The sequence below is a fragment of the Megachile rotundata genome, chromosome 13 (genome assembly GCF_050947335.1).
Source record: "Megachile rotundata isolate GNS110a chromosome 13, iyMegRotu1, whole genome shotgun sequence".
In the NCBI taxonomy this organism is placed as follows: Eukaryota; Metazoa; Arthropoda; class Insecta; order Hymenoptera; family Megachilidae; genus Megachile; species Megachile rotundata.
The window spans coordinates 6,778,741-6,801,282 of record NC_134995.1 but is presented as its reverse complement, the minus strand read 5'-3'; the positions used below and the strand labels follow the sequence as shown (position 1 = coordinate 6,801,282).

General features: G+C 34.1%; 1 protein-coding gene across 4 annotated transcripts in view; it reads left to right on the top strand.

Moving 5' to 3' along the window:
- Positions 1-22,542, top strand: part of LOC143265637 (CUGBP Elav-like family member 5) — a 461,835-nt gene that overhangs the window by 142,133 nt on the left and 297,160 nt on the right. For all 4 annotated transcript variants that reach the window (XR_013040278.1, XR_013040277.1, XM_076538855.1 and 1 more), the window contains exon 2: positions 9,389-9,471. Coding sequence is in view for 2 of the 4 variants with exons in the window: in XM_076538855.1 (XP_076394970.1) it covers positions 9,389-9,471 (83 nt within the window). In the remaining 2 variants the exon portion in view is untranslated. The remainder of the gene's footprint in view (positions 1-9,388; positions 9,472-22,542) is intronic.

Here is a 22,542-nt window from a genome sequence, read left to right as displayed (position 1 = left end):
TACCATGCGTGGAGTTACTACGCGTGGAGGTACTACGCATGGAGTTACTACGTGTGGAGATACTAAGTGTGAAGATACTACGCGTGGAGATACTACGCGTGACAATACTACGCGTAGAGATACCAGGCCTGGAGATACCACGCGTGGAGATACTACGCGTGGAAATATTACGTATGGAATTACTACGCGTGGAATTACTGAGAGTGGAGATACTACGCGTGGAGTTACTACACGTGGCGTTACAACACGTGGAAATACTACGCGTGGAATTACTACGCGTGGAGTTACTGCCCGTGGAAATACTACGCGTGGAATTACTACGCGTGGAATTACTACGCGTGGAGTTATTACGCGTAGAATTACAACATGCGGAAATACTACGCGTGGAATTACAACACGCAGAAATACTACGCGTGGAATCACTACGCGTGGAATTACTGCGCGTGAAATTACTACGCGTGGAAATACTACGCGTGGAATTACTGCGCGTGGAGATACTACGCGTGAAGTTACTACGCGTGGAGTTATTACGCGTGGAGATACTGAACTTGATAATACTATGCGTAGTAATCCACCGTGTAGTGATCTAACGCATAATAATTTCCCGCGTGACGATATGTCGCGTGACACTGTAAATGAATATTTCAACATAAGTATAGTTACTACACATGTCAATCCACGACTCAACGCATGAAGTCGACCCAAAGTATAAGAAACTCCCCACCATGAACACTTCCAGTTACATTTCGTTAAATAAGAATAATAATAATAATAACAACTGTGTCACGCAATTCACACTATCTCACTTACCCTCGAGACGTTTGCCAACTGTCATCATTTCTGGCCTAATTTGTATGCATCCACTCGGCCAATATACCACAGAAAATACACATGAGGCGTCCATTTTTCTGTTCTAACCAATTGGAGCCGTTGCTCTTCTAAACACCTGGGTCAGCCTCTTCACGTGCCAATTTGTAGGTTGACATCGGTAGGTTGATTAGTAGGTTAACAGGTCGACAGGTATGTTAATTACAAGAGTTAGCTTTGTTTCTGATATAGTTCATTCAGCGTTTAGTTGCATTTAGTTGGGCATGTTCCTAGTTACTCTCTTGAAGCGTTTCTAATTTAACTTTACATTTTCGTGTGGTGTATATATAATTTTGACGCTGTGGTAGTTGCGGCTAATTGGTAGCTTTCGAGTTGAATGCTGAGGGGCGGTTTCGTTTTCTTTAGGGTTGATAGTTAGATCTATCCTAGAGATAGATGGGTCTGAATATTTTGTTTCAACAGACATGAGTGTAAAAATGTGATGCGGAAGATGATATGATAATAATAAAAATTAATCATAGTTAGATCACAAACGTCTTGCATCAACCTCTTAGGCACGTCGCGCTACTATAGTGGTTGTTACGAATGTCAATGTAGATTGCATAGCACCGTAGTGGCGCACTCTACTCGCTCATTCACCATTTCAACTAAACGACTATTTTCATATATCTTAATTCACAGTTTTTTTGCTTTCACTATGTTTTCTGAGCCTATTAACAAATCTCCCAAAAGTACATTACATGTAAACAAAAGATAACGCCAAGTAGTTTAAGTACCATGGGAGCACCTCTCATTAATACACTATATTGAAAACATTTGGAAATTACATATTTTGTGAATTTTCTAAAAAAGTAAATTATCAAAGTTAAAGCATATGTATCATATCTTCGTGAAAAATTATAATTTAATCATCAAAAACTTCATTCCAATGTACTCGCGCAGAGAACAGCATTGTCACGCATTGTGCTGTTTACGCATAATTCGCTTCTCTGCCATACAGAGAAGCAGCGCATAAAGTTCCAGCGAGCCTAAGAGGTTAATCGTAATCATTCATTGTTCCGAAACACAATATCTAAATGAACTGTTATGCAAAACAACAAGCGCAGTGTCCAGGTATTAATGCGAGTTGCTGTGGTCTTTCTGTTCTTAGCTTGGGTCACGTTAATTCGTTGTCCCCGGTACACTACTCTGCAGCCTATCTTTCTTGATCCGGCAGGTATCTCGTTTCCAGTAGGATGCATACAAATTTGGCACACGTTTCTCCGATTTGCAAGATGTTACAAAATGTTTGCATCTCAGAAACAGTTCATCTCTCGATCTTTATCAAGGTTTTTACTTTTGTGTACGTGTGTTCTATGTAGCATGTAAATGCCGACTGATTCCCCTGAACCAAGGGGTTGCGGTCGCGTACGGCGTGTCACATGAAAAATTACAACACCGTGGCAAGTGTACAAGTTCGTCTTCCTTATTTCTTGTCTCCTCCTTACTTTCACCGCGTTTCCTGCCTTCCGCGCGGAGTTTGTCTCTGTTTTACCCTCCTTTTCCTGAGGATGACGTAATTCCCCGCTAAGAGACTGTTGCCGTCCGTGACTCCACCTGCTATCGCGGCGAAATTGCATCCTCGGAGTCTCCGTGAGATTAAAACGTCTCGGGGCTCGCGGCGCGGCACCAAAGCCCGATTTGAATCTCGTATTCCGAAACAACGTGACGCGCAACCACGCTCAATCTGCCAAGAACTTGTTTGTTTATTGCCGAGATACATTGATCAGTGGTAAAAAGAGTACAGTTCCTTACAACGTGTATAGTGCAGAGTTATACTATAATCAAGAGCAAATTATGGGATTATGGACTTCCGGACATTTAGATTTTGGGAATTTCAGGTATAGGAATTTTCCGAATCCTGGGATTCGGAGATCTAGGGATTTGAAGATCTAAAGATTTGCTGATCTAGGGATTTGAATATCTAGGGATTTGGAGCATCCACTAATTGGCAAATTTAGAAGTTTCGATATCTAAGAGTTTGAGGAGTTAAAAATTTAAGAATTCCTGATTTAAAAGTCCAAGAATTTTGGGATTTAAATGTGGGACTCTGCAGATTTGGAAATTTCGAAATTTGCGAATGTAGGAAATCTAGAAAATTTGAAGTCGAGGAATTTGAGGATCTAAAAATTGAAAGAAAATGATCTAAAAATTTGAGGATCTATATACATGAACAATATAAAAATATAAAACTTTTATATACAATATAAAAATATAAAAAAATGAAGTGGAGTAAACATAGAAATATAGATACAAAATATAGAAATCTAGAAATGTATAAATATACACACTCACGTTCTCACTAAAAGTTTCCAAATATGTAAAACATGTAAAAGTTTGAAAGGAACGAAACAATACAATATTTGTAGCGTTAAAAACAATGAAAAAGGCTAAATGGTGAATGGAATGAAGCTTGAAAAGAGCAAACAGCGACGAGTCCACAAAGAAGATGCAAAAGCTGGAAATCCACATTCTAACAGAGAAATAACCACAGAATATCTTCAGAATGGATCATAAACATTTCTGAGGAAAAGTAGAAGGCAAAATGTAGAGAATATTTCTTTTATTTCGATATACTGCATACAGTTACGTACATTCTGTATCAGAAAAACATATCGATACTACATACTACGTTAAATTCTATGCTTAATATTTTGATAACCGATGTTGCTATATGTAGTTTTATCACTTAACTCTTTTACTATTCGTTAAATTATTTTTATCTAATTTATAAAATATGTTTACTTTGTACCAATACTTTGAAATACCTTAATAATAACGTGCGGCCATTTTAAAAGTTTCTGTACCTTTGCTATACAGAATCTTTTCAAAATGGCGGTACGAGCGAAAAAGAGTACAATCGAAGAAATCAACGTAGAAATTATTTTTATCTTCTCTTATTTTTATCTACTTTATCAAATCTACTTTGTGCCAATACTTTGAAATACCTTAATAATAACGTGCGACCATTTTATAAGTATCGATACCATTCACTGCTATGCAGAATCTTCTCAAAATGGCGGCCCTGACAAAAATACTACAATCGAGAAAATCAACGTGTAAAATTAAATAAAAAGTATGAAATAAAATTTGTTCATACAAACCTTATTTTCAAGAAAATTGAATTTGAACATTTCTCTAGTTTTTGTGAAAAAAAAAACTGTTTTCTAGTAAATCTTGTGTACTCAGATGTTTATATTCTTATGTCTGTAGTTAATTTTGTTTCCGAAATGTCAGAATGATATCGTGTAATAGGAACTGTGCTGTAGAACGAGAAGGAAGTCATAAAGCAAATGGATGCAGTTAGTTAGTTATTCATGGGACACTTTATTTTTCAACAATTTTCACACTTCGCCCGCATAGCATCTGGATTTATGTATTTTCCAAGTTTACGACTTGCGAGACAGTTTCCAAACAGTATACCTAATTTCTGTGCTTATCTTCTATAAATTCGGTTACGCGCTCGTCATCTTTGGTTAAAACGAAACTTTCACGATACTGGTACTCAATCTTTTTTTTCATTAATTGATATTGTTTATTTTTTCAATTATATTTACTGTTATTGTACGGTTTAATAAATTCTCCTTTAGTTTACAAATTTCTTAATTTTCTAGTTTTACATGTTTTTTATTTTTTTTTCTTTTGTAACAATTTAAATAATTTTTTTTGTAATAATTTAATTTTGTAATAATACAACAGACACTTTATCTTTCACCGATTCAATCGCAGCGTCTTTCTCCTCCTATCGTTATTCCCTGTTCAAATCCTACTGTCAATTAAACCAGTAAACGTAGTCGAACTTATACCGTGTTTGGTCTCATTTTAATCGAAAAAATGTCAAGAATTAATTGGTAAAAGTTTGATAATAAAAAAGTCAAGAATAAAAAAGTTTTATATTTGCATTGGTATAGTCTCACGGATATACTGGAACCACGGATCACGTTACATTTCTCGGCGCGCAAGCTTCACGGTGTTGCGAAGGGTCTTCCCCCCCACTGTTCATTTTTTCGCGCATATCGCGGGGGCCGCGGATCGCGAACTAGGCACCGCGACCGCTAGGTGGCCAGCCGCGAATTGTTCTTCTCGCAATTATAATGGGCCCCCGCAAGTATAATACACGGCCGCGAGAAAGCATCGACAGCATGATTCCGATTCACGTATACGGTCTTTACCTATACGTAGAAAGCGGAAGCATGCTCACATTTTTATGTTAGGGGATAGCAAGTTGGTCTCGTACCCGCACCTCTAAGTCTCCCATTTTGGGCAATCTCGATGATTCTATTTATGGAAAGCAGTCCGCTGGTGACCACCGATGATACACGCCATGTTCTCCGCTCTGCTTAACACTGCTCACCATGGTGACATCCTGATGGAAGCTTCCGTCCCAGACCCAATAGGTACACAAACCCCTGAATGCCCCACACTGAATGTCCCAGACCCTGGAGTGCCCTGACACCTGAACACCCCACACCCCAAAAATGCCACACACCACTAGGAATCCAAGATCTAGTGGAGTGCCCCATACCCCGAGAACACCACACATTAATTATCCAAAATCCAATGAAGTTTCCCAGGACTCCTGAATGCCCCACACCACAAATTAACAAATATTATTACATATATTAAATACTATTGTACATGTATACTATTAATTGCAGATGTTTTGCATCGTTTGAATATAGAAATGTTTAACAATTATTAAAAAACACTTTGAATCTATATTAATATTATTACAAAAGAAAAAAAAATGAAAAACAACGCAGTCTTTCCAAGTTTACAAAATATATCTTAGTGTACCCTGTAAGTAATTCTTAACCATGTTATTTTATCGCAACGCATCAATGAATCGTGTTCTACCATATGCTGTGATCTCCCCATGCTATCATCCTCGCCCGATGATAATATCAATATAGCGTTGAAAACCAGATATACATTATCAAAAACATTGTGCTTACACTCACGCGAGCTTTCCTCTACTTCGATCATATTTATCTACTATATTTATCTACTGGTTCATATAAATAACCCTATATTAGCTACATTTCAATGTGTCACAGTCACGAGCTCTAGTGATACCGTATCTTCGAGTATCATAGCAAGTTTTTATAGTAAACAATTTCTAAATGGTCATTAATCTCTTTCAATATGATGTATCATGGTGAAAGGAGGCTACATTTGAAAGGAACCACAATTATTTTTGTGTAAGTTATTAAATAAATATATTTCCACACTAGGTATACAGTTGCATACAGTATATTACAAACATGATACAAACATGGTACAAAATTGATATTATTAGAAGACTATAGTGATAGTGTACTATAGAAATAAAAATGTAAACTTGCTGTTGTTGTTGTTTATTATTGTGGGCGTCGACTGCTATGGTCATTAGCCCCCTGTAAACTTGTTTTCAGTGAAGGAAAATATTTAATATGGACTTGTCTTTGGAAAAAATAAAAAATTAATTTGAACTTGTTTTCAATAAAATTAAAAATCGGATATAGTCCTTTTTTCAATGGCATTAAAAATTTAATATAAGCTTGTTTTGAATAAAAATAAAAATCTAATATAGTCTTGTTTTTAATAAAATTAAAAATCTAATATAAGCTTGCTCTGAGTGAAAACAAAAATCTAATATAGTCCTGTTTTGAATACAATTAAAAATGTGATGTATATTTGTTCTCAGTGAAAACAAAAATCTAATATAGTCTTCTTTTCGATGAAAATGAAAACCTATTATATATTTCTGCTTAAAGAAAGCGTAAACCTAATATATCCCTATTTAAAAATAAAAATCCTAACCCTTGGATTCTAAGCCTAGAATCCTACACCTAGTGAAAAGTATTATAAAAATCCAATGAAGACCAATATAAAAGTAAAACGATATTACTTGTCTTCGGTGAAATTTGAAATTCGCGACTATCAATACCAAACACCGAATTATATTCGCTCGAGATACAATAACAATCAGAACCGACAAAATCGAAGCGTATCGTGCAAAAGAAGTTTCCAATTAATTGCAGTCGTGTAAACGACAAAAAGAGTCCAGTCGAAAAGTAACACGTTTAATCGAACCGTTTATTTGCTGTCCGCCTTGAGAATCGGCCCGCAAGCAGCGGGTACTATCGACATTCCCATCGTCGTGAAATTAATTTTCCAAAACGACTCGGACCAGTTTAAGAACCGGTGCCGGTTTAGCGGGTTAAAACGATGGTAATTAACCCTAAAATTGGACGGTGGCTGAACCAGACCATTATCGGCTATCGCACTGTCGAGCAAACCTCGAGGGACCGCCTTCCTATCGGTCTCAGGATTTATTCAAAGGGCCTCTTCCTACTATCTGATCGTCATTTGACTATCTCAACACACAGAGATGGATGTAAGCAAGCACGCGTGCTGCAAGATTTGTAACATCACTAGTTACGACACGGTATTATCGTGACTGACTTGATCTGTCTACGATCGCCATGGAATCTATTAAGTATTACCTTCTACTGCAGTGGATTTAAATCGTAAAACATATAGTAGAATTTACAAATTTAAATTTAGAAGTATTTATTAGTAGTATTCAAGTATAAGTTAATTATTATTAGAGTTTTAAGAAAAATTATTTTTAAAAGACGCGGTTTTTTCTGAACGCGATCACATGTGGAGATATGTGAGGTTATGTGACGATGTGAACGTATTGAAATTTGTTGAAGTATTATAGTAGATAGTTTGTTGAATGTTGTGCCTTGAAAAATAGTCAAATATCTAGAGAATTGATATTTTCAATGACACTACAAATTTTGATAAACTGAATTTCTTAGCACAGTTTTATCTATCGAGTACTACAATAATACATACGTACACATATGGCAACGTATGAGGTAATTTTAGAGACATTACTCATTCAACCTGTAATCACTTATTTATTAAAGAGTACATGCTTTTTTATTATATAATAAATAAATACAGCAAAAAAATTTTATAAAGTCAGTATTGCAATGTGTACACATATGACCACACATGAGGTACTTTTAGGAACCTTGTTCATTCAACTTGTAATTATCAACTATTTATCAAAGCACTTATTTCTCAAAAAGATGCTTCTTTACCATAAAATAAATACAGTAAACAAATGTACAATAATTTTTTCAAGATAATATTGCAATGATATGTACACATATGGTAACACATGAGGAAATCTTAGAAACCTTGCTGCTTTCACTTGCAATTATTTATCAAATATTTATCAAACCATATACATCTCAAAAATTTATTTCACCGTAAAATAACTACAGCAAAGAAGAGAAACCCCGATTTTTCTAAAGACCAACTGCACAGAAATTCGTCGGTGATTTTCTTGACACGATCTGATGTTAAATCCGACTACGTCGTTTATCCTACGTAGGCGAGATCTTCACGGAGGCAAAAGTTCTCCCATGGAAACGTCACGTTCATTTCCCGTACGATAAATCGAAAGTTTGAAGAAATTCAGTCGACTCGGTGGCTGCGTGAGGCACGGACATTTCCTTCGACGCGCAACCGCCCCTTTTACCCGACACGGGGGCTGTTTTCTCGTGCGTCGTTAAAATTATAATGCAAGAGTTCTGTTAATGCGGCCACGCCAGTAATTATGCGGCGAAAAGTTTCAATCGCTTATATCTAATTACTGTGACACATTGACTAGCGTCACGTGAACGTTGCGATGTGGTGAACGCGTGCGAATTTGCTACGCCGAGGGTGCACTTTATCGGCTTCGAAGGCTGTCGCAAACATTTCATTTCGTTCGATACTCAATGATACGATTTAACGTTCCTTGGAAACTTAACGTTATGTAATCATGTCCGCTAGATTTTACTTGTACTGTTTTAAAACCCTTCATTTTTTTTATGCCGTTCAATTTTCGTAAATCGTTCACTTGAATTAATTTTTTTAAGTGCGTTCCTTTTTCATTTTTTCATTTTTTGTTTTGTAAAAATTCATTTGAATTTTTCAATGTTTGCAAGTGGGTGAAATTTTGGAAATACTCGAATTTTGGAAATTTTATAAATGTATTCATTTGAATTTTTTTATTTGTGTAAATTATTTATTTGCATTCTTTAATTTTTGTAAAGATGTGCATTTGAGTTTTGAAATATTTTTTGGTGTATTCATTAAAATTTTGGAATTTTTTAAAAATTTATTCACTTGAATTTTTAAATATTTATGAATAGATTCAGTTGAATTTTTGAATTTTTATTTTTGTTCCTTTATGACTTACACTTAAGAATAAGGACATAACTTGCTTAATTATTTACATTAATAATTTTAACGAAAGGCAGATGATTTGATCTATGAACCTAATTTAAACAATCAAGGTCTACATATTTTACAGACTTAAATTTTGCTGCCATAAAATAAATTGTCATTTATTTTAAATGAAAGTTATAGTGCACCATTAGTCAAAGAATTTTTAACTATAAAGGAAGGATTGTACATAAGAAATTGTTTTAGTTACACTAAAATTAACAGTTTCCCTTTTTCCGTTTCATTTCAGGCTGTGCATTTCTCACCTACTACAGTCGTGACAGCGCAATCAGTGCCCAGAACGCTCTGCATGAGAAGCGGACTTTACCAGGGGTAAGTGTTTACACTTTTAGCGTGCAATTTACCTACTTTCTGGCCTCTCGCAGTTCAACGACCAGACTTATTTTATGTGAATCCTCCTTAATGAAAAAGAGATCCAAAAATATTTGACGTTCGGTAAAAGTCAAACAATCGTTGAAACATCTGTTCAGAAAATAATTTTCTCCATAAAATTACGGGGAAGTGATTTATAATCCATATGTGCTATCTTCGCGATATTTAATTCTATTTGTCGTTGAATTATTTATAATTTTTTTACTGACATAGCGACATTTGCGGAGCATAAATTATGTAGCGTATAGAATCCATTATCCAAGAAATAATTCTCCTAATAAAATTATTGAGAAATTATCTATAATTATTTTATCTACTATTTTCGTCATGTGATCAAGAAATAATTCTCCCAATCAAATTATCAGTAATTATTTATAATTATCTGCTATCTTTGTGGTATTCAATCTTCATCGTTGAATATATTTTTAACCCAAGAGAATCATTTATTTTTATACTGTCTGTACATTGATATCTGCAGAATATAAATAAATCGTACAATTTAGGAGATGCTTTATTCGCCCAAAAAGTAAATTTATTCTACATAAAATTATTGAGAAATTATTTATATTTGTAGCTATTAAATCTACTTTATAACCGAGTAGACCTTTAAGCGCTCAACAAAATTATGTGAACACGTCATCTGCACGGTAGAAGTAAATCACATAATCTGTCAAATCCATTTATTACAACTTTATATCGATGTACAAATACATAACATACGTAGAACGTCCATATGTACCTCCACATTCCAACAATGTCATTTGCTACAAAATGGAGCCGTCGAAAGCAGATCTATAGCCTCGGAGGTAGAACTTTTTTATTACTCCATTTCTCCCCATATTCAAAACTCGAATAGCAGCAATTTCGCTCGAAGCTTCATCGAATGGCCATCGAACGTGCACGAAAGTTAACTTCCGTAATTCTTGCTGGACGCAGTTTCACGCAAGAAAGGAAAGGAAAAAAGGACAAAGTTGCAGTGACGTTAACAGATACTTATCGCCGACGGAGCCGTATGGCGCTTTCCAGGCTAATTCCGGCGATTCACCCCGCGATTCGGAATATTAAAATGGCCTGGCGTGACAAGTTAATCTCTTAACGCCGAAAGGGTAGTTAGGAAGGGAAGGGAGGGTCGATGGTAAGGGTTGAAAGGAGAACGGGAGCCGAGGGGTCGATTCGCAGAGTTCACGATGTATCATCAGACTTTGCCTCCTAAATGCCAGGGATGGATATGCATACCCTTATTCCTGGGCAATGTGAACTGTATAGTGTTTCCCTTTTAGTCTGCAAAAATTCGTTACAGTGAAATATGACGATTATCATTCATTTTGCAATACATTTTTGCTTTTAATGTGCATTAATTAGTTGCTTTTAACATCTTTAATATTGAAAATAGCTATATTGGATTTTTATTGAAATTTGTACAGCAATGTTTACTTTTATAATTACTGAAATTATTTAGTATTTTATTTTTAGAGTTTCATTCTTTTTTAATTCAATCATAATCAATTAATAAAATATAGTATTATTTTATAGTTTTAAAATTCTTTTTTAATTCAATAATAATTAATTAATGAAATAGTATTATTTGATTTATAGAGTTTCAAAATTCTTTTTTAATTCAATCATAATTAATTAATGAAATATAGTATTATTTTATTTGTAGTTTAAAATTCTTTTTTAATTCAATCATAATTAATTAATTAAATATAGTATTACTTTATTTGTGGAGTTTCATTCTTTTTTAATTCAATCATAATTAATTAATGAAATATAGTATTATTTTATTTGTAGAGTTTCAAAATTCTTTTTTAATTCAGTCATAATTGACTACTGAAGTAGAGTTGCATATTTTGTTTCAAAGTAAATAATTACAATTTATTATTTATAATTAACAAAAACTCGCTAAACCACCGTGTTTGTTACACTATATACTATCTGGTACTTTTTGCAGTACAAAAAATACCAAATATAAAATATTTTTCTATTAATTAAAAATCAAATTCCAATTTAACAATTCATACACTTGTGGATGTATACTATGTACAAATAGAGAATAATCATCTAGAAAAATTAAAAAAAAATGTATTAATTTCTATCATATTTTATAAACAAATGGACCTTTTGCAAATCTTTTTGCACTATTAAATTTGTTACTCAAAAACTTATATTTTATCTGTTCAGAGTATACTTCTATCTATAATAGTTTCTGAGATATCCATTAAGATGTGTTTTGTATCCCTTTGAGGATTGATTTCAACTCTTGAATGTGAACATTACAAGCTATAAGAAATTGTATTTAATAACTTGAAAACTACAGAATTGCTAGGTTTCATCAAAATTATTGATTGATATTTTGATCCCTTGTGAAATATAATCTTTCTGAAATTGTTAATTGTTGAGGTTAGCTGTCGTTAAGATCACAATCTTGAGAGACTGAATTTCTTTCTTTTTCATCAAATTCATTCCTCATAAATTCCTCATAATTTTATAATTTCTTATAAAATAATTATAAATAATATTTTATAATTTCTTATAAAATTATTTCTCATAAAATGTCATCAAATTTTTCTATCAGACATCACTGAATAATTAAATAATCGTCCCGAAATAAATCGCGAATCCCTTCCCAAATGTCACGACTAGTTCCAGCCTAGTGAATGTAGGTTTCAGCGGAATCTCGTTACTTTTACGATAGCTCACGTTGTATCTGATTAGCAAATTGCAACATGCACGAAACAGTTCGGTACCGAAATACCCTCTAATTAGGCAGCTTTGTAGTCAGGGGAACGTTAGCCGGGCCTCAAGCGTAGGTAGTCGGCCGTTAGGTTGGTGGTAGGTCGACAAGCGGGATATTTTCGAAATAAATCGTCCACTTTGTAGAATGTTTTCAGACCAAATGGACCATAGTTCTCGGAAAATTTTCCATCGATCGTAGCCGTAGGGGCTGAAAAGTACAAGCGCCGGCATTGAGCGCTGCTTAACTGCCAGAGCAGTGCCAACACGCCCCTTCCCATTATCCGAGCTATCCCTTGGAAGTCCGTAGCGAGTACTGGCGTTATGTTTCGTTAATCTATCCCCGAAACAACGCAGCTACGGGTCTTGGCACTGCTGCCAGCGGAAATCGTTTTAAATGTTATGCCGAGAGATGTGCCGGGGGCTCGGCTGAGTTATGACTTTATGAAGAGGCAGACGCGTATACTCGGATACACACGCATTTTTGCGTGGATACGCGTACCACGCACACCTATATATGCACACGTATGTTCACCACGCGGCTCGAATAGAAAAAAATATCCTTTTCAATTGCTTCGAGCGTTCCCATCGACGCGGACCGTTGCGAGATTTTTGACGTTTTTAGCTGTCCCCGCTGCGGGACTAATTCTGCCTCGACCAAGGTGAATTCTTGTATTTTAAAGGAAAATTAATATTAACTTGACGGATCAACCGGAGATATTTTTTCTTCTCTTGTTATTCGAGTTCATATGCTAATTCTGATATGAACTCTTCATTTCATTAGTTAAGCGAATTTTTTAATTTAATCGTAGTTAGGTTAGGGTAGGTTAAGGTTGGACTGAAAATATTTTGATTATACTAATTGTTTGAATGATTTGCTGTAGGTATTTTTAGAGAATTGCTAATTTTGATTAACAATTGAATTTTTCATTTTTATTAACGATTGAATTATTCACTTTTATTAACGACTGAATTATACACTTTTATTAATAATTGAACTGTTACATTTTATATGTTACGTGTAAATTTGTTTTTGTTAACAAATCACGTTGTGACAGGTGGTTTTTAACTTGAGATCTGTTGTAATAGTTTGTGCTCACAAGCGTCCTTATGTAAGTGTCTTCGTCAACATGTTGAAATGTTGCTGGTGTTTGCTGAATGCAAACAGAAGTAACAGTTTGCTGCAAACAACAATTTAATGAATTGTATGTTCTGACATTATTGTAATACAGAACTCGTTTGCAGTTTGTAACTTGAGAATTTGAGAATTTTGGATAAATGAAATTTTGCAATTTTGAGATTTGAAGAATTGGAAATTTTGTGATTTGGAAGATTGGACATTTAAGAATTTGGAGATTTGAAAATTATGGGATTTGAGAATTTGGGGAATTAGAGGACTTTGGGGATTTTGGGGAATTTAGGGAATTTGGGGGATTTGGGGGATTTGGGGAATTTGATGAATTTGGGGATTTTGGGGAATTTGGGGAGTTTGAGGAATTTGAGGAATTTGGAGATTTTGGGGATTTTGAGGAATTTGAGGATTTTGGGGATTTTGGGGAATTTGGGGAATTTAGGGAATTTGGGGGATTTGGGGGATTTGGGGAATTTGATGAATTTGGGGATTTTGGGGAATTTGGGGAGTTTGAGGAATTTGAGGAATTTGGAGATTTTGGGGATTTTGAGGAATTTGAGGATTTTGGGGATTTTGGGGATTTTGGGGAATTTGGGGATTTTGGGGAATTTAGGGAATTTAAGGATTTCAGAATTTGGGAATTTGAGAATTTTGGGATTTCAGAAATTTGGGATTTGAGAATTTGGGGATTTCAGAAATTAGAGATTTGAGAATTAGGAATTTGAAGATTTGAGGATTTGAGAATTTGAGAACTTGGAAATTTGAGAATTTTAGAATTTAAGAGTTTGGAGGATTTAGGAAATTGGAGATTTGAGAATTTAAGAATTTGAAAATTTGAGAATTTGAAAACGTTAAAATTTGACAATTTGAGAATTTGAAAACGTTAAAATTTGACAATTTGAGAATCTGAAAGCCTGAGAATTTGGAAATTTGGAAAGTTTGGAAATTCGAAAATCTGGGAATTTTTGGACTCGGTAACTCAAGAATTCGAAAATTAGACCTCCATATGGTTCCTAAATAAACGTTTCATTTCTTTGCAACACGAATTCATCCTACTTGAGTTCCTCCTAATTCTCCACCATAGCAAAAATTTAGCAAAAATATTGTCCACATTTTCTCAACATTAATAGTTCAATACATCAGCACATTAATCCAACATCAAGCGGTAGTTAGAAGAATCAATGAACTCCGGTCGGAAGTTCCATAGTCTCGTTTGGGATGTTGGTGAAATTACATTCTGATTGACCGGGTCGAGTTGTAATATCGGAACGCACCTGAGACCATAACTTGAGCAAGCAACGGACCCTTCATAAACAGGCATCGCAAGCTGAACGGTCTCGCTGTGTAAGCAATAACAATGCCCGTGGCTAACCGGCTATACTTAGCCCCGTGCTTACTGCGGAAGCGATCGTTGCACGTGCGCACGCGCGTGTTCACGCTCACGCGAAAACTTCGAATGAAGAAAGTATTTGGTATCCCGCTTCCGGTCGTTATCGCGATACTTCTCTTACTTCCCGCGAAAGCGGTACAGTCTGGAACAAATCAGACTTCCTTAGAGCGAACATTACAACCGAGGACAAGGAAACCTATTGTTCGTCATTTTTTAGGGATTTTTAGGGAATTCTGGGAATATTTGGGGATAAGAATTTGGTGATGTCGAAATTTGAGAATTTTGGGATTTGTAGATATAGATATTTATATGGAAATGAACGTGGTTGGGGAGAAGGAAACTTATTGTTTGTCATTTTTTAGGGATTTTTAGGGGCATCTGGGAATATGTACATTTAGGGGTAAGAGTTTGGTGATGTAGAAATTTGGGAATTTTGTGATTTGTAGATATAGATATTTATATGGAAATGAACGGGGCTAGGGAGAAGGAAACCTATTGTTTGTCATTTTTTAGGGATTTTTAGGGACATCTGGGAATATGTACATTTAGGGGTAAGAGTTTGGTGATGTAGAAATTCGAGAATTTTGGGATTTGTAGATATAGATATTTATATGGAAATGAACGTGGTTGGGGAGAAGGAAACCTATTGTTTGTCATTTTTTAGGGATTTTTAGGGACATCTGGGAATATGTACATTTAGGGGTAAGAGTTTGGTGATGTAGAAATTTGAGAATTTTGGGATTTGTAGATATTTACAAGTATGCATGGAGTTTGGGACAAGGAAACCTACTGTTCGTCATTTTTTAGGGATTTATAGGGAATTATAGGAATATGTACATTTTGGGGTAAGAGTTTGGTGATGTAGAAATGTAGGAATTTTGAGATTTTGGAATTTGTAGATGTAGACATTTATATGGAAATGAATGGAGTTTGGGACAAGGAAAACTATTGTTTGTCATTTTTTAGGGATTGTTAGGGAATTCTGGGAATATTTGGGGATAAGAATTTGGTGATGTCGAAATTTGAGAATTTTATGCCCATATAAATGCCTATATCCACAAATCCCAAAACCACAAAAGGAGTTGGGGTAGTAAGTATTTGATATAACAAGCTGAGTCTAGGGATTTGGGGAAATAGGAATTTTTTCTAAATTTGTAAATGTATGAAATTTGAATGTAATACAATTAGAAAATTTGAAAGTTGAGAGTATTTGGAAATTCGACTATATACAAAATTTAGAATTTGAAAATTAGAAGAATTGTAGAATTGAAGCATTGAAGAATTGAGGAATTGAGGAATTGAGGAATTGTGGATTTGAGGAATTGAGGAATTGAAGAATTGAGGAATTGAAGAATTGAGGAATCGAGGAATTGAGGAATTGAAGAATTGAGGAATTGAAAAATTGAGAAATTGAGGAATTGAGGATTTGCGGATTTTAAGGAATTGAAGAATTGAAGAATTGGAAAATTGAAAAATTGAAAAATTGAAAAATTGAAGAATTGAGAAATTTGGGTATCTGAACATGTGGAACCTTTAGAATTTGAAAATGTGAATATTGGAATATTTAGAAATTGGGAAATTTGAAAATTTACATATTAGAATATTAGGAAATTGGGAAATTATGAAATTATGAAATTAAGAAATTGGGAAATTATGAAATTAAGAAATTAAGAAATTGGGAAATTATGAAATTAAGAAATTGAGAAATTGAAAAATTCAAGAATTGAAAAATCAAAGAATTGAAAAATTGAGAAATTGAAAAATTGAAGAATTGAAAAATTGAAGGATTGAAAAATTGAAGGATTGAAAAATTGAAAAATTGAAAAATTGAAGAATCGAAAAATTGAAAAATCGAAAAAATGGAAAAATGGAAAAATTGAAAAATTGAAAAATTGAAAAATTGAAAAATTGAAAAATTGAAAAATTGAAAAATTGAAAATATGTTTCCACACATAAAAAAGAATTAATGAAATTAAGAAATTATCAAGTACGCTACACCCGAGTGTACCGTGGCGTGCAAGACTCGTGGCCGAGGGCTTCTTTGACGAATTGGCGAGGCTATTTGATTACGTCAAAAACCATTTTTCTCTTGAAAGTTAATTTTAACGGGTGCGCGTTTCTGTTGCACGGAAACTCACCCCCTCATTCTGCCCCTCCCCTTGGTCCCTCCCTGTATGACTTATAATCTTGGATCGTCGTTTCGAAAGTTTCTTTCGTGCTCGCCGGCAACGAGATTAAATTATGCCGGAAATTGGAGCTGAAGGTACGGAATTGTACATCTGAAACGGGATCCTGAAGATCGAAACAAGAGGGTTTCGCTGTAATTTTCACGTGACACGCCTTGCAGTGTGATCTTCATTTATTAAATGGGAATTTGTTAATTAGTATTCGGTTTACGTTCTATCTAAAGTGTCTGCTGGAGCAGGCTTCTTACGAAGAAAACTTTTAATTATAGGTTTCGTGGATTTCTGAGTACTCATACTTCTTCAACAAATAAATGTTCGCTGTATATTTTCTCAGATGTCGATTACAAAATTTTAGTAATAACTTCACCATAATTCATATAAATAATTCTACTTCTTCAGTAAAAATATTTTTAATTTCAAATGTGGATATTCTTTTATACTATACATGTTTATGTACATTTATATAAATGTCAAATATACTAGTTAATTATAACTTTTAATTTTTAAAATTCATTTTGAATTACTGTTTCTGAAATTTCATCAAGGTTTAAACATCATTGTTAATATCAATTTTTATTTAAACGGAATATTTAATTTTAAATAAAGAATCCATACACTAGTAGCTATATTCTAAACCTGTATATACAATCAAGTTAAATATGAATTTAAAAAATTAATATTATTAATATTATTATTAATACATTTTATAAATAACGTTCAAACAGTGCTGCAAACTCTGTACAAAATTAACAAACTTCATTGCAATAATTATATTCGAAATATTTAAAAACAAACTACTAATAATACTATTATGAAATAAATTCTGTTATGCTGTACATCACATCCAAAAAAAAAAAAATACATATTTTAAAAATAGCACAATATAGCAAATTATAATTACAAAATAAATATATTAAAATTTATTAAACATTTAAAAAGAAATCATAACGTGCCAATATTTTTGTATCCACGTTTTCCTGATGTACCATGCTATATTCGAAACGTTGCATTAGGGAAACTGGGAAACATTACAGGGTATTTACGTTTGCATTTAGATACAGAGATTGCTTCTGATGTTCTAATGTAGGAAGTTGCATATCCGGTATGTTTGAAGTGACGAGTTTCACGAGCTCTTAGTCATCGATGTAGTAGTCGCCATTTCCTTTCCTATTCTTGAGCCTGAGTCATCAGCGGCTTTAGTCCATATCGAAGCTGAAATCAATATTAGCGAATCGAGAACAATGGTCGCTGCAAAGCCAAAATAAATCGAGGAAATTTATTTTCATTCGATCGATTTTCATTTTCGTGGAAATAAATTCTGGTTAGCCTTGCTCTGGATGGAACGATCATCCCCTTGTTATATTCGGCATTCTTGTTTTTCTTGGATAGGTATTACAAACTCTAATGTTTGATATTGTTGATATTATTAAGTACTATTATTGAAATTTTGTATGCAAATTTTTTAATTTTGGAATTTTATTTTTTTAGGAACTTTGAAATTATAAATTGTGGTGATAGGTTTGGGGATGAAGGGGATATAGGAGTTTGAGGGATATAGGAATTTGAGAACTGTGGGTTTGGGAGTTTGTGGATGTGGGAATTTAGGGATTAGATAGATTGCGTAAAATATGGGACTATAGGAATTTGGAAGTCTTGGAATTTTGGGAGAAGAGTAATTTGAGGATGCAGAAATTTGGGAGGCTAGGAATGGAGGATATAGAAATTTGGGAGACTGTGAATTCGAGGATGTAGAAATTTGGGTGATTGGGAATTTGGGAATGTAGAAATTTGGGAGACTGGGAATTTGGGGATGTAGAAATTTGGGAGACTGGAAATTTGGGGATATAAGAATTTGGAAGACTGGGAATTCGGGAATGTAGAAATTTGGCAGATTGGGAATTTGGGGATGTAGAAATATGGGTGACTGGGAAGTGGGGATATAGGAATTTGGGAGACGAGGAATTTGGGGATATAGTAATTTGGGAGACGTGGAATTTGGGGATATAAGAATTTGGAAGACTGGGAATTCGGGGATGATAGAAATTTGGCAGAGTGGGAATTTGGGGATGTAGAAATTTGGGAGACTGGGAAGTGGGGATATAGGAATCGGGGAGACTGGGAATTCTGGGATGTAGAAATTTGGCAGAGTGGGAATTTGGGGATGTAGAATTTTGGGAGATTGGAAATTTGGGGATTTGAGAATTTGGAGAATCGAGAAGTTGGAAACTTGAGAATTTGGGATTATACGAATTTGGAAGACTAGGTATTTACAGAAAATCCTGAGATACTCTATTAACATGGAGATCTTAGACTTCATGGACTTAGCTTTGGGACTTTGTGACCTACGAATGTTATCACCAAAAACTTTTGAAATCCAATAACCTTGAAACCTAGTACCCTACCATTATAAAAAAACATACCTTTTATCATTCGTTCACATATCATTTAACTTCATTTTCAATTTCATAGTACGTGCACATTAAACTAGTAGGTATTAATTAATCGCAACATTACACATTCCATGAGAACGCATTAGTTCCGAACTACATAATCGCGTGATCAGCCGAGATCATCGTTGCGATCGTTATCGACATTTCGATGGACTCGCTTTGATCGAACTTTCGCGTGTAAAACGCGGGTCACCGCGAATATCACCGCCTCATCTCTGGAAATACAGAAAGGAACCAGCTTGCAATGCCCTTTAAGTAAATTACTGCTTAGGTGCGTCGATAAATCTCGATGTACTTAAGTGAAATTAAAGATCGAGACGAAGGAATTCGGACTTTTTTTTCGATGGAGATAAGGTGGCTTAGCTGGAGACACTTTATTGAAATTGAAGGGACGATTATCTTTGGTGGCTGTTTCGACTGACTTGTTCTACTTCTTACGTGCACTTTCTTGTGGGCATTGTGATGCAACGTAGGCGTCTTTTGTTTGAGAGGATACTTGGGTGATTTTGTAAATTTTGCTTTCCAAATTTTTGTAATTTAATAGATTTGCACTTTTAGTTATAGTAAATTGTATTTAATTGTTAGGAAGATAATTATGAATTTAATTATCAAATTTAATTTTAAGTTCTTAATTATTGAATTTAATTATTAAATTTAAATTAAAATTTTGAATTATTAAATGTATGACTTGGTTATTAAATTTAAATTTGATTAAAAATAAATTTTGTATGACTTCATTATTAAAATGAAATAAAAATTTTAATTGCTAAATGTATGATTTCATTATTCAATTTAAATAAAAGCTTTTAATTATTCAGTATAGAAATTTGTTATTCAATTTTAATAAAAATTTTTAATTATTAAATATACGATTTTCTGAATGATTTTCGAATTTCTTAATTTTCAAAATAACTAAATTTAAGTGAATTTGAAATTGAACAATATTTAACAAAAACTTGACTATTTTAAAATTTTGAAATTTATAAATTGAATTTCTAACCTGATAAGTTTATGAATTTCTAGATTTGAAAATTTCTGTATTTAAGTACGTAAAAATTTCTCTATTAAAAAATCTAAATATTCCTTTAACCATTAAAATGTTTGAAAATTTATAAATTTCTTAATAAAATTTGTAATCTTGTTCATTATTCATGATTTTACGTTTACTCTTATTTATATTGAGAGCACAAAAGGTATATCAACCTACTTCCATAAGTTAGTATAAAGACTTTTATTACATGTATTAATATTTATATATATGTGTATATAGATGAAATCTAGGAACATCTTTCACGATAAAGTCTTCCAGATTTAATTCCTGTTTATTTGCTTTACTCATAAGCTCAGCCTCCGGCTTGGTTGCAATGTTGCTCTAGCCGACCCCAACATTAACAGATCGCCAGATGTTACTGGTGTTCATTGGTATTTTACCGGCGACAGAAAAAATTCTTACTCGATTAAAAATATAATGATCTCTATTCGACCTTTCTGCGGTAGTCCAATTTTCAACGGTTTCCAAATTTGTTTATTACAATCTATCACTGCTTTAATATTCTACAATTTTATCTGTAAAATTCTAAAATTTTATATCTTGTCAAGACCTGAGACAAACAATGCAACCGATTTGATTATTAATTACTGTCTAACTAATAAAAAGCATGTTGATGCATCAATGTTACTTGCAATATATAAAATAACAAATTATAATAAATTTCGTATGACAAATTACAAGCGAAAAAATATGAAATAAATTTTCACACAAAAGAATATAATCAACATCAAAGTGTATTAAAGCATTCATATCTGAATAAATATCCGTTTAAAAAGCCAGCAAGTTCTGACTAACGCACCTGACAAATGAATTATAATGAGGTAAAGTCCACTGCCATTTTCTCCTGACGCACATGACGCACCTGACGCAAATCACAATTACAAAATTAAAACAAAGAAGCTTGAAATGATATATCAATTCAGTATTTTTCAATCGTCGACTATGCATATTATAATTGAACTTGCATTTCAAATTAAAGCTTTCATTTTAGTAAAATTGATCTCAGCTGAGCGAGTGCGTCATGAGTGCGTCTCGTCAAAATATTGCAAGAGGTTACCTTTACCTTATGATTTGACAAATCCGTCAGTGCAGTTAAAAGAGAAAAATAACTGAAATATCAAGTTGCATTTATCTCATTATTTTGACAAGACGCACTCGTGACGCACTCGTTTAACTGCGATCAATTTTACTCAAATTTTGAAAGCTTCAATTTGAAGTGTAAGTTCAATTATAATATGCAGACTCAACGATTGAAAAATACTAAATCGACATATCATTTCAAGCTTCTTTGTTTTGATAATATAGATGTGATTTACGTCAGGTGCATCATGCGCGTCAGGGGAAAGTGGCAGTGGACTTAAACCCATTATAATTCATTCTTTCAATTATTAGATTTAAACTCCAAGTCCACTCTTACTAAAAATTCGAGTAAAACTTGTCCCAGTTAAAACGTGTGTCACATATGTCTCTGCCTCTCATGTGAAATTCTGTCTCATGTGAAATAATAAATTTTAATAAGCTCGTGTCAGTTTCTTACATAACCATAAGTAGAATAAACTTCTTTAGTACCCTTTACAGTAAACGAACAAAGCCAAAACGTTCCTTAAACGTCGAGCAACCAAAGAGTCTCCATTAATCTTCTCTGTTGGTACGAAGTGATCGAAATCCCATCTTTTTCCGGCTGGAAATTAGGAACGGGTTTAAGTAGCAGGTTAGGGTGGCGCGATAAGGCACGGTGAAATTTAGGCGGACGGATTGCGCGCCGCTGACAAATTGGCGGGCCGATTTACGAGGGTGTAATTGGGGCTGGTGCGCTATGGGGTTTGCGGCTCGAAGGAAAAGAAACGTTCAACTCCGACGGGCATTCAACGACGGGGACGAGCTTTCAGTTCCCGCGAATTTGCATAAGGAGTACGATACTTGACGCGTGCTACAGGAGCGAGGTAAAAAGCTCGGGGTCGGAGCATGTTCGCGATACGGGCGAAGTAAAGAGCCCCACAGCTCGGACCGGGCATTGTTTGCGTTCCTACCTAACGAAGTTTTTCTAACTTTCGCAGTCCGAAATTTTT